The sequence below is a fragment of the Sturnus vulgaris genome, chromosome 5 (assembly GCF_052056855.1).
Source record: "Sturnus vulgaris isolate bStuVul1 chromosome 5, bStuVul1.hap1, whole genome shotgun sequence".
Classification (NCBI taxonomy): domain Eukaryota; kingdom Metazoa; phylum Chordata; class Aves; order Passeriformes; family Sturnidae; genus Sturnus; species Sturnus vulgaris.
The window spans coordinates 30024580-30039537 of NC_142247.1; the positions used below are offsets into that span (position 1 = coordinate 30024580).

The 14958-nt window shown below is 50.2% G+C and overlaps 1 protein-coding gene across 2 annotated transcripts; it reads right to left on the reverse strand.

Moving 5' to 3' along the window:
* On the reverse strand, positions 1-14958 carry SYNGR1 (synaptogyrin 1). 2 transcript variants are annotated; one of them, XM_014885289.2, is made up of 4 exons: positions 14728-14958; positions 3936-4173; positions 2933-3078; positions 1-1611 (listed from the first exon to the last, which is right to left on the reverse strand). In XM_014885289.2, exons 1-4 carry the CDS (start codon positions 14824-14826, stop codon positions 1513-1515), a joined length of 582 nt encoding a protein of 193 aa, XP_014740775.1. In that variant the 5' UTR covers positions 14827-14958; the 3' UTR covers positions 1-1512. The 2 variants fall into 2 exon arrangements, with proteins under 2 accessions (XP_014740775.1, XP_014740773.1); XM_014885287.2 differs by having other exon boundaries at positions 1-342; positions 14728-14879.

Sequence of the window (14958 nt, forward strand, 5' to 3'; positions counted from 1 at the left end):
TGGAGCATAGCTGAGAGCCACCTCTTGTACCACTATGCACGTGTCTTGTTTGTGCCTCGGCTTTCTGCCGGCAGTGGGAACGGGGGCAGGAGGGAAAGGGGAAGGGAAAGGGGCATCAGTGGCTCAGTAGTTCTGCGTTTGGTACCCCTGTGTCTCGGTGTCGAAAGCATCTGCTGGAGGGGGCTGCTGGTATGTCCCCACCGCATCTGTAGCATCCTCCTCATTCGTGTAGGGAGCATAAGGCATGCCGGAGTCCTGGCTTGGGTCCATGTAGTCCTGGGAGAAGAGGGCCGAATCGGCACCCAGCTGGAAACGCTGATACGCCAGGAATGCCTGGCCCACCTTTAAGGGAGGAGGTGGAGGGAAGAGATGGGAAGCAGAGAGGGGAGGGAAGAGGAAAGAGAGAAGGAACGTACCGAAAAAGAGAAACAAACAAAAGTGGGGTTAGTAGTGGTTATGGATTAGTGTGCAAGGCCCGCCGGGCAGATCGCCAGTGAAACGCCCCACAAGCATGGAAGTCCACACTCTCCCACAGAAAGCACAAGCCCACAAGGAGAGAGGAGGACTGGGCAGGGATGGCTGCAAGACCAGCTGGATGTGTGCAGCCTGCCAAGGCTCCCTGCTGTCTCTGGGATGGTCAGGACTCCTCCTGTCTGCCGGTGGGGTTTCACCAACATTGCACGGATCACGGAGGCTCAGTTGGCACGTGGTTATCCCAGTCAGCCCCTCCTGGCTGTGGGAAGGCAATCTGCCTCGCCAACACCAGAGGGCTCAGTTACTGGGCTGTGTGTACGAGGCCATTTGACCTGTAAAGGCCAGTAAGGAGAGCAGGATTTGACACCAAGTACTGAGGTAGAGGTCATCCCCTGCAACACCTTCACCAGTCACCCCCTGCTACACCTTCATCTGCAAGGTGTAGCACAGACCTTGGAAGGGAGCAGCAGGAAGCAAGGCAGCTGCTTCCCAGACCAGGGGACAGTTAGCAGCAAACTGCTGTCTCCTGCCTCAGGCACTGCAGGCAGAGCAGGTTCTGGTGGACTGGGGGAGCCTGGGCACAGGGTTCAGCAGGCGTGGCTCATTGTCCCAGAGCATCCCTGAGAGAGGCGAGCAGTCTAGCAGGTGATGGGGGAGAGGTTTTTGGGAAACAAAGTCTTGGAAGAAATGGAGGAGATAAAATGGTGGGGGCAGAGGGCATCTCCTGGCTGAAGTAATAGGTCTGAGCAGTCATCAAAAAAAAGGCACAGTGGTGTTATACAGCATTAGTTAGAGTATGGGTGAGGGAGAGAAGGGAGCAGAAGAGGAGAAGAAATTGCCAGTTCCAACTCTCCAGAGGGAGATACCCCCCATTCAATGGACAGCCCCACTCCAATTCAATGGCCCATATCTTTCCATCTCATGCCCTGCAGTGACCACACATTCATAGTCAGGGCATTGGAACCAGCTCTACTCAGTGACCTCCTCCAGCTGCATCCCTCCACTCCTTCCCCCAAATTCTCCCATCAGCAAGGGGCACTAAGGCAGCAAGGATGGGGAGTTAGGGAACAGGGTATTGTATTCCTCCTGAAAATTAATGTCTCTGAGTCTCCGGAAAGCCAGAAATGCGAGGAAGCCCTGTGAGGAGAGAGAGGGGTGTGGGAAGGAAAATCAGTAAGGTAAAGCAAACCAGAGTGTTTGACTGAAATAAAAATAAACCCTGAGGAACCAGAGGAAGAGGATGCCTGTTTGGCCACTTGCCAGCCAGTGCATGGGAGAGGATTATTGCAGGTGATGGCACCTCCAAAAGTGTCCTGAGGGACCCCTTGCAAAAACCCTGATCCTTGTCTCACTTTCTGCTGGAGCTTGCAAGGGGCTTTCAGCAGCACTCGAGAGCAAGACACAGCTCATGAAGGGAACACACAGTGCTGTCCCTCAATCCTGCCTGGTGTCACCACGGCAAGGGTGCTGACACCATAACCCTTTTCAGCCCCCCGTCCTCTTTGACAGCTCCGTGGTCTTATGGCACCTTTCCTATCTGGCCCCTGCCCAACATCAGGGCCTGTAGGAAGAGGAGAAGATAAAGCCACAAGGGCTTATGCATGGAGACAAGGTTAAAATGCTTTCCTGCTTGGCACTAGCCTGTCACTTCAGAAAAAAAATCACTTGTGCTTTGTGCTCTCAGAGGCAGGAGAAGTCATCAGAGATATTTATATTGCACCCAATTCCCGGGTTTTCTGGGAAACTAGCAATAAGGAACTGCTGGGATAAGGGCAGCCTTAAGACAGCACCATCATCTCCCTAAAAGGCAACTCAGTGAGGTGGCACTCCAGTAGTGGGTGCAGAATCCAGAAGAACAATGATGATATCTTGCATGATGGGAGCAAAGGTGGAAGGGAGATGGGTACAACCCCTGGCCTGCAGCTCCCTTCTCTGTTTAGTGTCTGTAAGGTGAAAAATGCTGTTGAAGTTACCAGAGAAAACAGTAACAGATTGTCCAGAGAGATGGTGGATGCCTCATCCCTGGAAACATTCAAAGTCAGATTGAACTGGGCTTTGAGCCACTCGATCTAGTTGAACATATCTCTGCTCTTTGCAGGGGGGATGAACTAGATGGCCTTTAAAAGTCCCTTCCAACCCAAATTATTTTATCTTTCTATGACAATGGTGGTTGGGAGCTGGCTTCTCCAAGGTCATATTAAAAAGGGCTGCCCAGAACACTCCTTACTGGGATATGGGACTCTCTTTCCCATTGTGCTTATTACCTTCTTCCAAGTAAGTTTTTAGTCCCTGTTTCCCAAGTTTACTTCCCAACCACCTTCTCTCCTGCTTTTCCTTCTCAGAAGCCATGTGAACTGAGATCCCAGAGGGAACCACTCTTAGCCAGTCACCTTTCATTCCCCACAAGATAATAAAGGACAGAGGACATTTGATCCAACATCATGGCTACTATACTCACCCAGGTAAAGATGGAGAAGAATGAGAACGTGATGGCTGCTCGGGCTGCATCCCCTCCCTCATTCAGTGGGTTGTCCTCTGGTTTCGAAGCTTGCCACTGGTTGGTCAGAAAGCAGAAGCCAACGAACCAGAGGAATGCCCAAAAGGCTGGGATGGACCACCACCGGCATGCCAAAGGGAAGGACAAAGACAACAAGAAGATATGTGTGAGCATAACATATACATATTACATTTCTCTGGACATTTCAACCCTCTGAGACCCACCACTATGTTGCAGGCTGGGCCAAACTGATTGCTCAGCCAGTGTGAGCCCAAGTGAGCTGGCAGGCTCCCTAACAGCAAATTGTCAAGGTGACCAAGAGATGTCTGCAGAAAACACCTCAAGAGAGTTCATTTGCTTAAGTTTAGATTGATCACAGGACTTGCATTTGGCCTTGAGAGAGAGCCTGAAGGGCTTCCAGTACTAGAGTGATCACCTGGGCTCTATGAAACAGGCACTGCTTCACAATCTTGTCCTGCAAGGACAAGCAAAGAGCAATTCCTTCCACAGGAGCTGCAAAAGAGTGGGAAGCAGCTGGTCTGCAGTTACACAGAGACCAGCTTGTGCTCAGGACAGAACAGCTCAGGGACTCACATCAAAGAAAGATGCTGAAAGATCACTAACATGCTGTGCCCCCAGGAAAGGGGTGAAGGTAGGAGGTACTCACCCTCTGCCAAGCACAGGCAGACACCTGGCAGTGAAGGAAAGGGGCATTCTAAAGCAACAGATAAACAGGGCACGATCCTTCCCCTTCCCTTGTCAGCTGTACATATGATTGCTAGGCAAGGGGTAACTGCGAAAGAACTTGCAAGCCCAAAGTCCTTAGCAAATTCAAGTGCTTCACCTGATCCTGCCCTTACTCCATTCCTGGCCCCTTTGACATACTCCAGGGAGAACCTGACTTTGAGCAGTTTGCTTGAATGGCTGGAATAAGCCAGTAGGGTCAAGTGGCCAGGAAGCTCACCCGAGACTCCGATGTCCGAGAGCACTGCCTTCTTGCGGTCCTTGACGCTGCTGATCTGCGGGAAGTAGGCATCCAGAGCCAGGTAAAGAAGGCAGCTGAGGAAGGCGAGGACACCCACGGTAATGCCATAGTTGCAGGCATTGTGATTGCGGTTGAAAATGCAGTGCTCTTCTACCTCATCCATGCGGTTCACGTACCCTTCATTGACAATGGAGCCGAACACCACGATAGAGAACACCTGGTGGGGAGGGAGGCCCGAGACACATCAGGGCAAGCCCCATCTCTCTGGACCAGCAGAAAGGAGCAGAGCTCTCTCTGCGGGGAATAGACACCCTTCACCTTTGTGCTCTGCTGAGCTCCTGCCCTGCTGCCTTGCCTGGGTTGTAGCCACAGGGAATTTACTGGGAACATGGTCTCATTTTATTTCTGAGGATTAACTTAAAATAGGACATTTTAAGATTGAACCTTTTTATCCATCTGACCTAAAGCAATGCAAAGCAGTTGCAGTCTGGAGTAAGGGTGGCTTCCCACAGACACACAGGGAGGTGACATGGAGTGTAAATTGGGATATGGTTTTGGTGGGGGTGCCTCCATACAATGGCTTCAAGTACTGGAAATCTGCTTAGTCTGCACTTACTCTCCCACTCACTCCTTTCTCTTCAAGAGATTAATTGTTTTACCATGCACCTGTTCACTGATTTTATCTATCAAGCTACTATGCTCTTTTCCCCATCCACCCTCCCACAATTCACAGCCCTGCTTGCTCTGCAGCTCCATTCTGCTGGGCTTCCATTCTCCCCATTTCCCCACACCACACACCGCTCTCCACCAGTTTTCCACCAGCCCACTCCATGACACCACCTATCCTTCTGTTCAGTGACCCATATGCTAACAGCCTCCAACCTGCCCCACAGATTTCAGGGGCCAAACATCCCTACTCCAGGTTCAATTGTCAGGGTGTTTGAGTCCTCCCCACCTGTCACCACCACTGCCACTACATGTTATTTTAAATCAGGCAGAATTAAGGACGAGTCCAGGTAGAAATGCCCTAATCCGCAGTTGCTGGTCTAATCTTTGCTCATGGGCTTAGCCTTCGTCGCCTGCCACAAGGCTGTCCCTCTTTGACACAGCAGGTTCACCAAAGCAGAGAGCTATTTACAGCAGCCCCAGTCTTACACCTTGCATTTCAAATAAACAGCTTCCCCTTCCCCACAGAAGTAAGAGGAGAGTATTAAGGAGCATATACAGATTTTTCTTTGCAGGGCATCAGGAGACTGTCACTAGGAATAGCTGACTGGATGCTGCCTGCAAGAAGAGCCTCAGAGAAATGGGAATGGGACCTCAAGCATGGGATGAAATTACATATGAAGTGCACTAGGACATCACCAGGGTACTCTGCCAGCCTGAGATATCTGCACAACAAGACTTGGCACCCTTGGAACCACCACTCCATCCCCAAGGAGAAGAAGCACACAAGAAGATAAGGAGGTCAAGTCTCCTGCAGGAAGTGGAGCTAGGTCTGAGCGTTTGCCTAGTCAGGCCCCTAGTTCTACTTAACCCAACCAAGCACCAGAAGACAACCCAGAAAGCAGAGGAGCAGATTTGTGAGTGCAGGGAAAATCATTGATTAATGCCAACCCAATATACCACCTATCACCAGTGAGGTTGGATACCCAAGATCCAAAGCACAGACCTCTGCTGCTTGGCCTGTGGCATCAAAAACCAAAGGAAAAGCCTTACTCACAGTCCCCTAGCAGCCCTTGGGCAGATACTCAACATCAACCACATTTCACCTGCCAAACTCTAACAAATATCCACCGACACCAATATTATTTTTTCACCTCAAGTCTCATAATTGGGTCACACTTGGGTTGTTGAAATTGGGCGTATCACACTAGAGCAAACTAAAAAAAGCTGGAAGCCGGTGTTCCTAAGCGTAGGAGCTGTATGGGTTCTCTGCAAATCACAAGAGCTTTTTAAGTTTAGAAGTAAAATAACCGATTTGTCCTCCTCCTCCTTCTTCTTGCAAATCGAGATTGATCCTATTTTGCAGAAATTGCCCGTGAAAATTAAATAAGAATCTCTTCTGCTAGAAGCAAAGATTTAGTCCTCAAAATTTCAGCCTGAATGGTTTGGAAAGAGCAAAATTGCAGACAATTACAGGCAGGCTCTTTCAGTGGGATGTCTCACACACCTTCACAACAGGCTGGGCTGACAGGTCTGCTTAGGGTCATTGGCAATAACACCCTGATCATCTGACCCGAGGAAGAGCTGACGGACTCCTGAAATGACATCCCAATGTGAGGGTGTGACCAGCACTGAAGCTGTCACCTGAAGAATCAATCTTCATATACTGAGCTTCCAAAGTGGGTGCCCTGTTTTCTGCAACATTAGACAGAAAGCTTATCTTCTCTTTGGAAGATGAGGAACAGCCTCTAAAGTAGCACAGCCTAGTGTTCAGCTTTGGTTTACGACTCAAAACTGGTAAAACGTTGATTCCCTGAGTCAGACAAACACTTGCAACGAGCTGTATTGTGAGTCTCTGCTTACTCGTCCAGGATGAATGAACTTCTGTAATGGTGTCTCCCCAGAGATACATCTGTGGAAATACATCCTGATACACAACTTCTCTCTGCTCTTACCTTTGGATTTGCTGCTGGGCTGGACAGAATAATTACTTTTCGCATTTGCTCTTTCATACCTTTTTATGCTGGCACCTCATAAAGGCACAGCTGAGTCACAAGACTAGAGGAACATCTCCTCTCCCTAATTTTCAAGCAGAGGTGGCATTCCTAACTTTCTTTCTCCATCTGCAGTCAGCCAAGATGCCAGGCTTCTCTCCTATGAAGAGAAACATGTTTCACAGCCTGGAGATGCCCAAGGTATGATTTAAAGGCAAGCATCCGATTTCAGATGATAGGAGTTTTCGGGGGAGATTCCACTAAGCATGTTCTCACTTGTGAGCAGAATAAGACACTGTGGATGCTTACCCTCTCTGTCCTGAAACAGCCATCTCGAAGTACTCTTTGTCCTTAGGAAAGCTTTCTATGGACCAAAGAACAGTAGCTTAAGAGATGTCTTCTTCTCTCTGCATTTTCCTCACCATTGGCATCAGCTCTGATCCATGCTCCACTCCCTGGCACTGCAGAGAGGGCAAAGAGAGGGTGTGCTCGCTTTGCCAGCCCGTCACCACCCTGATGGCACAGCAAAACACTGTGAGGACCCACTGTGCACAGAAGCCTTGGGCAGGGCTGGGTTACACTGGCTGGGCAAGAATGGGCAGGCTCAAACCAGAGATTCCAGGCAGAGCTGGACAGCAAAAGAAGCAACTGCTGATGCTGATGCTGACAGGCAACACCACCTGTTTTATTCCTGTGATGTCTGTACCCGGAAACTGTTGTGACAAACAATTTTCTAAAAAAATTCAGTCATGAGAGCTTAGATCTTGCAGCCTTTAGGAGAAACAGTTGCACACTTCATCCATGGCAGCTATTCCTTGTTGGTAAGGGAGCAGCTGGGTGAAGCTGGGAGAAGCTCACTGACGTGGCAAGTCATCTTAGAAAGAGCAAATATATTTTATCTCCTTGATTTCACAATCCATGCCCTGCAAGATGATCCAAGCAGCAGATTCAGAATGAATGATTGCCTAGATTATAAACAAAACACCAAGTTTTCAAGGATGAAGTGTTTAAGTTCCTGCTCCTATCACATTTGCAGCACTTGTAAGGAAATGCCAGTGACCACCAGCACTGGCACAAGCCTCTTACTGCTCTCTGTTACCGCTGCTTGTGTCTTCTCCTCCCATTTGGCACTCACTGCACAAAGCCTTGCCTATGGCCACTGATAAAGTGGCCCAAAAAAGGGCACTTGCAAAGAGGAGGCAAGGAGAGGATGACAGAAGTCTTCTCCTGACTGAGCAGCGAGATGCAGGCAAGTGGCTTGTCCACAGGCTCACAGTAGGCTTCCTGAGGCTCTCAAATGCAGCCCATCCTTCCACTCTGCAGAGAGAGATCACTGGCCACTTTCTTATGCCTGGTAACAAAAGCCAGCCAACCAACCCCAGCTTTGTGCACTTAAGCTGCCTCATTTCTTCAGCAAGGCTGCTTCAGTCAGTTCACAGACTTGAACTAACTAGATTTTTTGGTTGAGAGCCTCCAAGAGTAACATCAACTGGGCAGGTGTGCAGGTGTAAATGTGTCTGGAGGTACACATTTATTAAGCAGTAATATATTTGGCTACACACAAAATAGGGACAGAAAAGAGCACTTGGAAAAGATATGAGCAACTTAGCTCTGCTGCTGGGACCCGGCTTTGCTCCACTTTACTGCTCCTTAAACAACATGTCCACATAAGTCGTTGCAATCATTTTCCTCAATCCGTTTTCATCCAAGAGCTTCGAAGACACCAAGTGCAGCCCAGAGCCAGGTGCATTGCAAAGCTGACACAGGCAGAGCAACGTGCTAAAAGACACAGCAAAATGAACTTAATGCTTAGTACTGCAGGAAGCAGATAGAGAAGCTGAGTTTTTCTCTCCTCGTTTCTCAAGGGGCTCGTGCTAGCCATTACACGCATGTAAAGGCTCATTACAATGAGAAAAGTGAAAAGAAGGCAAAATTCTGCATCTTGTCATAAAATACTTTTTTTTCCCCTTTGGTAAACGGGGTGATCTGATTTTGCCAAAGGTGAGAGATGAGAAGAGAGGCTCTTCAGTCCCTTCCCACTGCAGGCTCAGCCCTGCAGAAAGCCAGGCAAAAACTCCTGACCATCATGTGAGGCGTTTTCCACCATGCTGCCCATCCCCAGCCATGCATCAGATGCTCCTGAGCATCATGTGATGGATGCAAAGCACGGCCAGCCTCTGGCAGTGCACTAGGATTTTCTTGCACCTCATCCCAGGACTTTGTCATGCTGCCTTCCTGACTTTATTACCAAGATCCCCATGATGGATGTGGTGGGGATGAGGCTGAAGAGGGTTTCTGCCAAGCTGCCTGCTTGGGCTCGCTGCAATTGCCCTCCAGTCACAGCCTCCGTTGCACTGCGTGCTGCCTCTCCCTCTCACACACCCCCTTTTTTATTCTGTTATAGAGAGGAAATAGTTTGATGACATAATATTCCTCATGGGACTTCAAATCAAATCCCCCTCAGGCAGAACGAAGCCATAACCTCTTCTGAGTCTGATCTGGTAATGACCAGGCATAAATCTGTTTAAAAAGAAAGCAAGAGAAGGAGATGGTGCAAATTATAAACTGGCGGAGATGATCTGGCTTTCCTTTTTATTCAGCCACTTGCAAATGGAGTCTCTGGAAAGCTTTGGAGTGCCCTGCACAGACACAGAACATTATTATTATTATTATTGTCATTAAATCTACTTGTATCTAGTTCATTTTGAAGGAAACACATGCAACTATTGAGATGTATGGGACTGGCAGCTTGGAAACAGGCGGCCTCTATTTATTCCCCCCAGCCAGAATCACGCAGGCAGCAAACAACTCCAGCCCATAGTCTCGACAGTCTGAGCCTTGTACAGGTGCTGGAGGAGACCAGTCTCCCTGGACCCCATTTCCCGGAACAGGGGAAAAGCATGGCTATGCCAGCACCTCCCTGCAAGCTCACCCTCCCTCACCATCAGACACGTGGTACCAGCTCCCCAGCCAGGGCTGAGCTGGAGCAGGTGACTGGAGGGAGAAAGGCTCTGCATCCCTAATTCCTGCCATGGGATCTGGGACACACTTTCTTGGCCAGCCAGCTTTTTTTTCACACATGGTTTGGCAGCTGACTGCCTGGCCATTAACCCTTCTGCCTCCCACCAGACCTGTGCTCAGGTCTTATGCACTTCCCATGGTTAAACAGCATCTTGTATCCCACCACTGCTGGTGTCAAGCCTCCACAATCACACGTCCATGGTGCTATCCAGGTTCTTCTGTGCTTTTTAGATGATCTTTACATTGCTGTGCCACTGGCCAGCGAAGTGACCACCCAAAAGTTGCATCTTTTTCCTAGATGAAAAGTTCAGTTTTCTTTCCAGCAACACATCTCCCCCTCCTTGGCTTGGCTGTGCCAGCATAGGCAGAGAACTGCACCCTGTGCCACCTGCAGTGCCTGCTCCTCTTGCAGCCACGGGAGTCCTCTCTGCTGCCTTGTTTTGCCACAAATATTTGCTTTAGCCATGACTTATCACCACGCAGTTCCTCTGCTTCTCCTCTGTATGCTTCTCATGTTTTGAAACAGATTACATATGGTTGTCTTATTTTTTGCTCATGTTTCTGACTGTCTTTGGTCCCTATTGCTACTTCTCAGATTTTTATCTGGAAATGTAATTAATGAGAGATTTGTTTCTGCTCCAATATCCTTCCTGGAAATGCTATGCTGGAAAAAACGCAACCTGCTGTATCCAACCTGAATCACTGTGCAACTGTGCATATCTGTTGTTCATCTTCTGACACAGCCTTTCACCCAATCTCAGTGGCAACAAAACCCCAAAATCCTTTTGAAGCTGACCTAGGCAAGGGCATCCCACGAAGAACTGTCCCTAGGGCTTGACTGAAAGTACATGCTTTGAACTGCCGTGTTCCTTTCATCTGCACCAATTTACCTCACAAGCACACAGCCAACGAGCATGGTGGCTGCAGCAAAAATGGAGTGGAAGAGCAGAGGCAGAAAGCATGAGCTATGGGTCAGGAACATGGGCAATGCCTCAGCTAAATTAACTGGGGACAGAAAAAAGGTGGGAGCCCAGTCGCAGCTAGTTTTAGACTAACAAGGCCTCCAGGCTCTAAGGCTCAGTTTAACCACCATGGCAAGCCCATACTACATGTCCTTGGGAAGACACAAGCGGTGTTGTAAGCCAAGCATGAGTGTGGCAAGCCAGGGACCTGCTGGCAAGGCAGGAGATGGGGCTCTCTGCCATGCTATGGCTAGCTCTCATCCTCCAGCTTTCAGATGCCAACCTCTCATGGGGAAGCCAGGAATATGGCTCCTGTCCTTCACCTGTCTTGTCTGCTCAGCTGGAGCTGCTTGGGATGTGCTGTGCCTGTAGGCACAGGGAACAGCCCTTCCCGTACCAGTTCAAATGTTCTGGAGGCTTCTGTCAGCCAGAGGACTTTGTGACAACAGCAGTGACAGAAAAGGAGTGCCTCTTCTCACCAAACTTCCCTTCAGAGAGGCAGTGACCTTGGTGTCAGAGGGGGACCCAGCACCTCAACCTGTGTGACAAGTTTTAATGGACTGCTTTGTCTGTGCAGCTCTGGTCAGAAATACTCTTATTCAAGCCCACGTCAAAGCAAGCTGGGCCTGCTTCCAAAAACTGAGTTACTTTTGCCTTGTTAGGCTTTTACATCAAGCAGCACTACAGTTTCTCCAGCAAGCAGGTTTCCAAGCAGACAGGAGCACCTGGAACAACCTGTTTCAATTAGCATTTTACTTATTTATGGCGCCAGCGCTACATCCAACGCCCGTGGGTTGCAGAAGAACCACCCAGCTCCCCTGCACCAGCTGTGGAGAGCACTGCTGCACTGCCCTGTGGGTCAGGGCACAATGGGAATAGGAAGGGATGTGCACACACTCGCCTGCTTTATTTCAAGAACAATCCTGGAGCTGTGCAGCCCTAGCTCGGTGGGGGTCACCCAATGCCATAAGCTCCAGCTGTAGCACCAATAGCTCCAGCTTCTGGGTCACCGAAACATCCAAACCCAACAGGGGAACCCCATGGAGCCACTACTGATCACCAGCACACACACCAGGCAACCAGGCAACCTTTCTGTAGGGAGACACTCACTCTGCTGTGCCTGCTGACCTCCAAAGAACCCAAGAAACCTGAGCTGCCTCACAACACTGTCGTGGTGGACAGATGTTCCAGAATTGCTAAACTCTTTCCATAATTTAGCATTCTCCTTGTCAATTTATCCTATCCCCTCTTCAGTAAGGAGCAACATAAACAATCTTTGGTCACCCCATCTGTTCCTGATCCTGCAGTTCTCCCTGAGATTTGCTGCCACCTCAACTGGGCAGGAGCCAGCTTTGGTGCCTGTTGGCAAAAAGCCATATGCACCTCTGTGCCATCATGAAGTCTGCTAAAAGGCAGCATGGCCCAAGCACAAGGTCACTGCCTGAGGAAGCGATCATGAGAATTTCTGCTCTCAGGGAAAGCTCATCACATGAAACAGGCCAAAAGGAGCCTCCAGCTTGCCCTGGAGAGACAATGGACCATTCATGCCATGAGCAGGATAAAGGCAAATGAGATCTCAGTAGATGACAGGCAAAATACTTTCAGTGTGTGCAAAAGCATGTGAAAGTAAGGATTCTCAGAGAGACCACGAGGAGGGAGAGCCCGTGGTCACCAGAAGAGTTTGGCTCATAGAGCCTGGCGCTAGAAAGTCTAAGTATGGATGCAATCACAGTTTATAAATACCCAGGGGAAAACACCAGGGATGGAAAAGCACCATTTAAACTGAAGGGCAAAAGATCATAAAAGTAAGCAGATATCAAACAGATTTAGAGCGGAAAGCCTCTGACCACTGGAACCACGGAACCCTCTCTCAGAGGAAGTGAGAAGGTAAAAAAACCACGATCTAGTCTTTTTTCAGCAAAGTTCATCCAATTTATGGAAGGGGCCATAAAGATTCTGATGCTTGTGACAGCCTGAGAGGGGATTTCACTGCCCACAAGGACCCTTCTTGGTCTCAAGTTTATAGAAAAGACAAAAACTACAACTAAATAATTGGCATGAGCTTTTGGCTCCCTTGATTTGTTAAAGGAGAGATGCTCGGGAGAACACACAAGCCACTGAAAAAGCAGGAGATGGAAGGCATAGCCTTGCACCATAATGGCCATGCCACCCTCCCTTGCTGAACTGCTAACCTGGAGCACCTCCAATTTCTGCAAAAGGACTTTAATTTCCAGGGCCAAGTGAAGTGCCTGGGGTAAATCCCATCCTGTCCTTTGTCAAGGTCAGATGGGCTGGGAGAAATAGCATGGGGTCCCAAGGAGCTGCTGCTCTCTAGAAAGTGCTTCTTGCCAGGAGAGACCTTGCAGAGCACAGAAATGAGCTCAGCAAGCAAACCAACAGTGTCTGAGATACTCTGAAGCAGATTAGGTGCCTAATTAAAAAATAAATGTATTTCTTGTTCTCTCTCCCTCACCTGGTGCCTCTGGAAAGCCAAAATCCTGCAGTGCTTGGATGAAGGGGGAAAAGAGCCACCAGACTGAGAGGCAGATAGAGAAAGATAAAATTCTGCCACAGAGATTAGCAACGAGAGAGCCTTTGTAGGTCACATCACGTCCATCATCCCTGGGCACACAGGCTGGCTCAATTCCAGCCTCCCAGGGCAGGGGGCATGCATGTCCCCTCGCCTGGCGCCCAGCAGCAGCCCCGGCACAGCCAACCCGCTCCCAGCGTGATGTGCTGTGCTGTAAACAAGCTCAGGCAGATGGACACACAGATAGAATGCCCGCATTAATCAAGTCCTCAGCTGTCCTGGGGCTCTCCGGCCACCCTCCGAGTCACCTGGAGGGGATATCACGAACCCACTCGGGTGGGAGCTCAAGAACTGCCTCTCCACCACCACCAGCAAGACAGGCCACCTTTCCTTTTCCTCCTTGTTTCCACCTGGCACTGCTTTTATTTTATTTTCCCAAAGCCTGTGCTTTGCCTCCCAGCTCCCATGCGCATGTGTCTCCCCTGCGCTCTCTGCCTGCCCTCCCTTCTCCGCTCCCGGCTGAGACCTCAATCTCTCCCCCGCCAGCTCGCTGCTGCAGCTCTCGCTCCCTTAATCCCAATGACCTTCTTGAACAAACGTGCCAGCCCCATGGGCAGCCATGGGATCAGCGTCACGGGAAGAGGGAGAAACCTTCCCATGACACTCCCGTTAGGCTCCTCTTTCCCCCTGCCCCCCTCCCCACGAATTACAAAGAGGAAAACATTACAGGGAAAGCAGATTGGGGGGCTGAGAGGATAAGGCAAAACACAGAGCAACATCCAGCCCCCACAGCCCCCTCAACTCACCCCAGCACGGCCTGAGCCCAGCAGCCTCTGACCCACAGGGAAACAATTCCAGGACTGCAGCATCCCCCCTCCCCGGTTCCCCCTGTCACCCCCACATCCTGCTGTCTCCCTGCATCCACCATAAACACACAGACATGGAAGAGTGAGAAGACACCCCACGCGGGAGACCACCAGAGATGGAGACAGGGTCATGGTGCAGCCTGACTCACCCTTTCCCTCCCCACGGAAGGAACCCCAAACCAGCCTGCTCTCACCCTATATCCACACACGCAGATATATACATACAGCTGTACATCTATGTGCATGTATACATGTGGATATACCTGGAGATTTACACATACAGAGATATATAAACCCAGAGACAGACCCCTATATACAAACATACCTGCGGATATATATAACAGAGACACAGCCATAAATGCTATGGAAGCATATACGTACATATCTCTGGGTACACATCTAGGCTGTTTGGAGACATACAGGACACATGCATATTATATATGTGGATACATGCATATATAAAGCATATAATAATAAATATGTAATACATAACAGCATATGATGACAACATATAATAACACATAATGGTATATAACATACAGCGTAGTTATTTTATATATATGTGTGTGCCTGTGTGTGCGTACATGCAGGTGTGCAGGAAGGTCAGGTCGGGGCCGGTGGCAGCCGCCAGCCTCGGAGGGAGTCCCGCGCCCCCCGCAGCCCGGCGGGTCGCCCCCCGCCCCGGTGCCGGTACCGGTGTCGGTGCCGCCCGCGGGGGCGGCGAGGCCTTACCCAGGAGACGAACCGCAGGATGGTCTGCGGCTGCCGGATGAAGGCCTGCGGGTCGAAGGCGCCGCCGGCTTTCCCCGCTCCGAAGGCGCCCCCGTCCATGGCGGCGCGGGGGTGGGCGGGAGGCAGGCGGGGGGCTCGGCGGGCGGTGCCGGGCTGCGCCGAGCCGAGCCGGGCTGCGCCGAGCCGCGCCGAGCCGAGCCGTGCCTGGCAGCCCGGCGGCGACGAGCCGCG